This window comes from Arachis duranensis, chromosome 4, assembly GCF_000817695.3.
Source record: "Arachis duranensis cultivar V14167 chromosome 4, aradu.V14167.gnm2.J7QH, whole genome shotgun sequence".
Classification (NCBI taxonomy): Eukaryota; Viridiplantae; Streptophyta; class Magnoliopsida; order Fabales; family Fabaceae; genus Arachis; species Arachis duranensis.
Window position 1 is genome coordinate 56,127,317 of NC_029775.3, and position 2,190 is coordinate 56,129,506.

At 42.7% G+C, this 2,190-nt stretch overlaps 1 protein-coding gene across 1 annotated transcript; it reads left to right on the forward strand.

Annotated features, from left to right (window-relative positions):
• Positions 1-568: 568 nt before the first annotated feature.
• LOC107484049 (uncharacterized) lies at positions 569-901 on the forward strand. Its single transcript, XM_016104659.1, has one exon. It carries the CDS (start codon positions 569-571, stop codon positions 899-901), a length of 333 nt encoding a protein of 110 aa, XP_015960145.1.
• The last annotated feature ends 1,289 nt before the right edge of the window (positions 902-2,190 follow it).

Here is a 2,190-nt window from a genome sequence, read left to right on the forward strand (position 1 = left end):
CATAGACTTTATGGGGCCATTTCCTAACTCAAATGGTTATCTTCACATTTTGTTAGCGGTTGATTACGTAACAAAGTGGGTGGAAGCGATACCTACCCGCCTTGATGATGCTAATACGGTTGTTTCTTTCATTAAAAATAATATTGTATGCCGCTATGGGTCACCACGAACAATCGTGAGCGACCAAGGATCTCACTTTTACAACAGGAAGATAAAAGCACTACTCAAGCGATATGGGGTACTACACAAGGTTGCAACTACTTACTACCCCCAAACTAATGGGCAAGCGGAGGTGTCCAATCGGGAGATAAAGCGAATTTTGGAAAAAGTGGTGAATCCACAAAGGAAAGACTGGAGCTCTGGGTTGGACGATGCATTGTGGGCATATAGGACGACCTATAAGACTCTGTTAGGGATGAATCCCTTTCGGATTGTCTATGGGAAAGCATGCCACCTCCCGGTTGAAATTGAACATAAGGCCTATTGGGCGGTTAAGCAGTGCAACATGGATTTTACCAAGGCAGGTATAACCAGGAAATCGTAACTAGAGGAACTTGAATGTCTTAGGATGGAGGCATATGAGAATGCACGGATCTACATAGAGAAGACTAAGGCATTCCATGATCACCATATCTGCAAGAAAGATTTTCAAGAGGGTGACGAAGTTCTTCTATACAACTCAAGGCTCAGATTCATGCCCGAAAAGTTCCGTTTATGGTGGGATGGTCCCTTTAGAGTAAAGGAGGTGAAGCCCTATGGTGTGGCCAAGCTATTCCACCCTCAAAGTGGTGCAACATTCAAAGTGAACATCCACAGGGTAAAGAAATATCATGGCTACAAGTCCCCAAGGGAAGTGGAGGTGTTCTTACATGAAGATGCACCTGGAAGAGGAGAAGTTTAAGCTCATGACCATCCAACTTAAGGACGTTAAAGAAAAGTGCTAGGTGGGAGACACCCCACCATGGTATGATCTTCCATTTTACATAGTTTCTTGCATATAGTTTTTAGAGTCTTTGTTGGATTTTGTGATTTCTTGATTTTGTGAGTTTGTCTAAGTATGCTTGATTTTGTTTGATTTTGTTGAGATGCTCATGAGGATTTCATTGATCTTGGTTTGGTTGAATTGGTAATCTTGAAGAAAATGCTTAATTTTGAGTATTGCATGAAGTTTTGAGTGTTTTTGAACTATTTAGCTTGAATTACTGCCAAGATTATGTTATAATTTCCTTTCCTCATGTTTATGGAAAATAAAAAAAGGTTGCCCCACGCGCAAGCGTGGGCGACGCGTATGCGTCGATGCGTCTTCACAACTCTTGATACAAAAACAAGAGAGTTACACTGGAATTGTGCAAGAATGGTGCTGGGAGCGCAGTCCTTCCCACACGTAAGCGTGGGCGATGCGCACGCGTCGTCTGTCCATTTCGCATACCCACGCGTATGCGTGGGCGACACGCACGTGTTGTTTGATGAAGTTGCAACTCCTGGTACAAAAACTAGAGAGTTGCGCTGGAGTGGTGCTGCCTTTGTGCCCAGAGCACAATCTCACTCCACGCGTGCGCGTCATATGACACCTACGCATCACTGGATTTTTGGCTCACCCACACATACGCGTCAATTGCCAATTTTGGAACCTCTGGTACAAAAACTAGAGAGTTGGGCCGGATTTGTGTGAATTTTGTGCGTGGAGCACAATTTCTCCTCACACGTATGCGTGGGTGACGCGCACGCGTCATCGCCTATTTTTAACATCCACGCGTAAGCGTGGGCGACGCACACGCGTCATATCACCGACGCAACTTACGTGCAGCGCCCCTGTTTTCTTTCTTTTTTCAACTCATTCCTTCTATTCCTTCTTCCTCTCTTTTTCTTCCTTCTTACCACCTCCGGTGGTCCCACATTTTCTTTCCTCTCTTTTTCTTCTCTCTCTTCTCCTTTTCTCACCTACACTCAACTCTACCTTCTTCTTCCTTTCAAGGTTTTATTTCTTTTCTTTCTGTTTTTCTTTTTAATATTCCCTTCTTTTTAATTGTATGCCATTACTTAATTTTCTTTCTTCTTAGTTACATTTTGATTTTGTTGTGTTACACTCCATTTTTGTTTCTTCTCTTTCTTTTTACATTTTTTCATGGGTGTTGAACTTCAATGTACCACTTGCATTGGTTGGATATTTTGATATCATTTGGCTTATTT

What these genes read in the sequence shown, in the direction of transcription:
- LOC107484049 (XM_016104659.1), top strand. Translation starts at nt 569, where the DNA reads ATGGAGGCATATGAGAATGCACGGATCTACATAGAGAAGACTAAGGCA.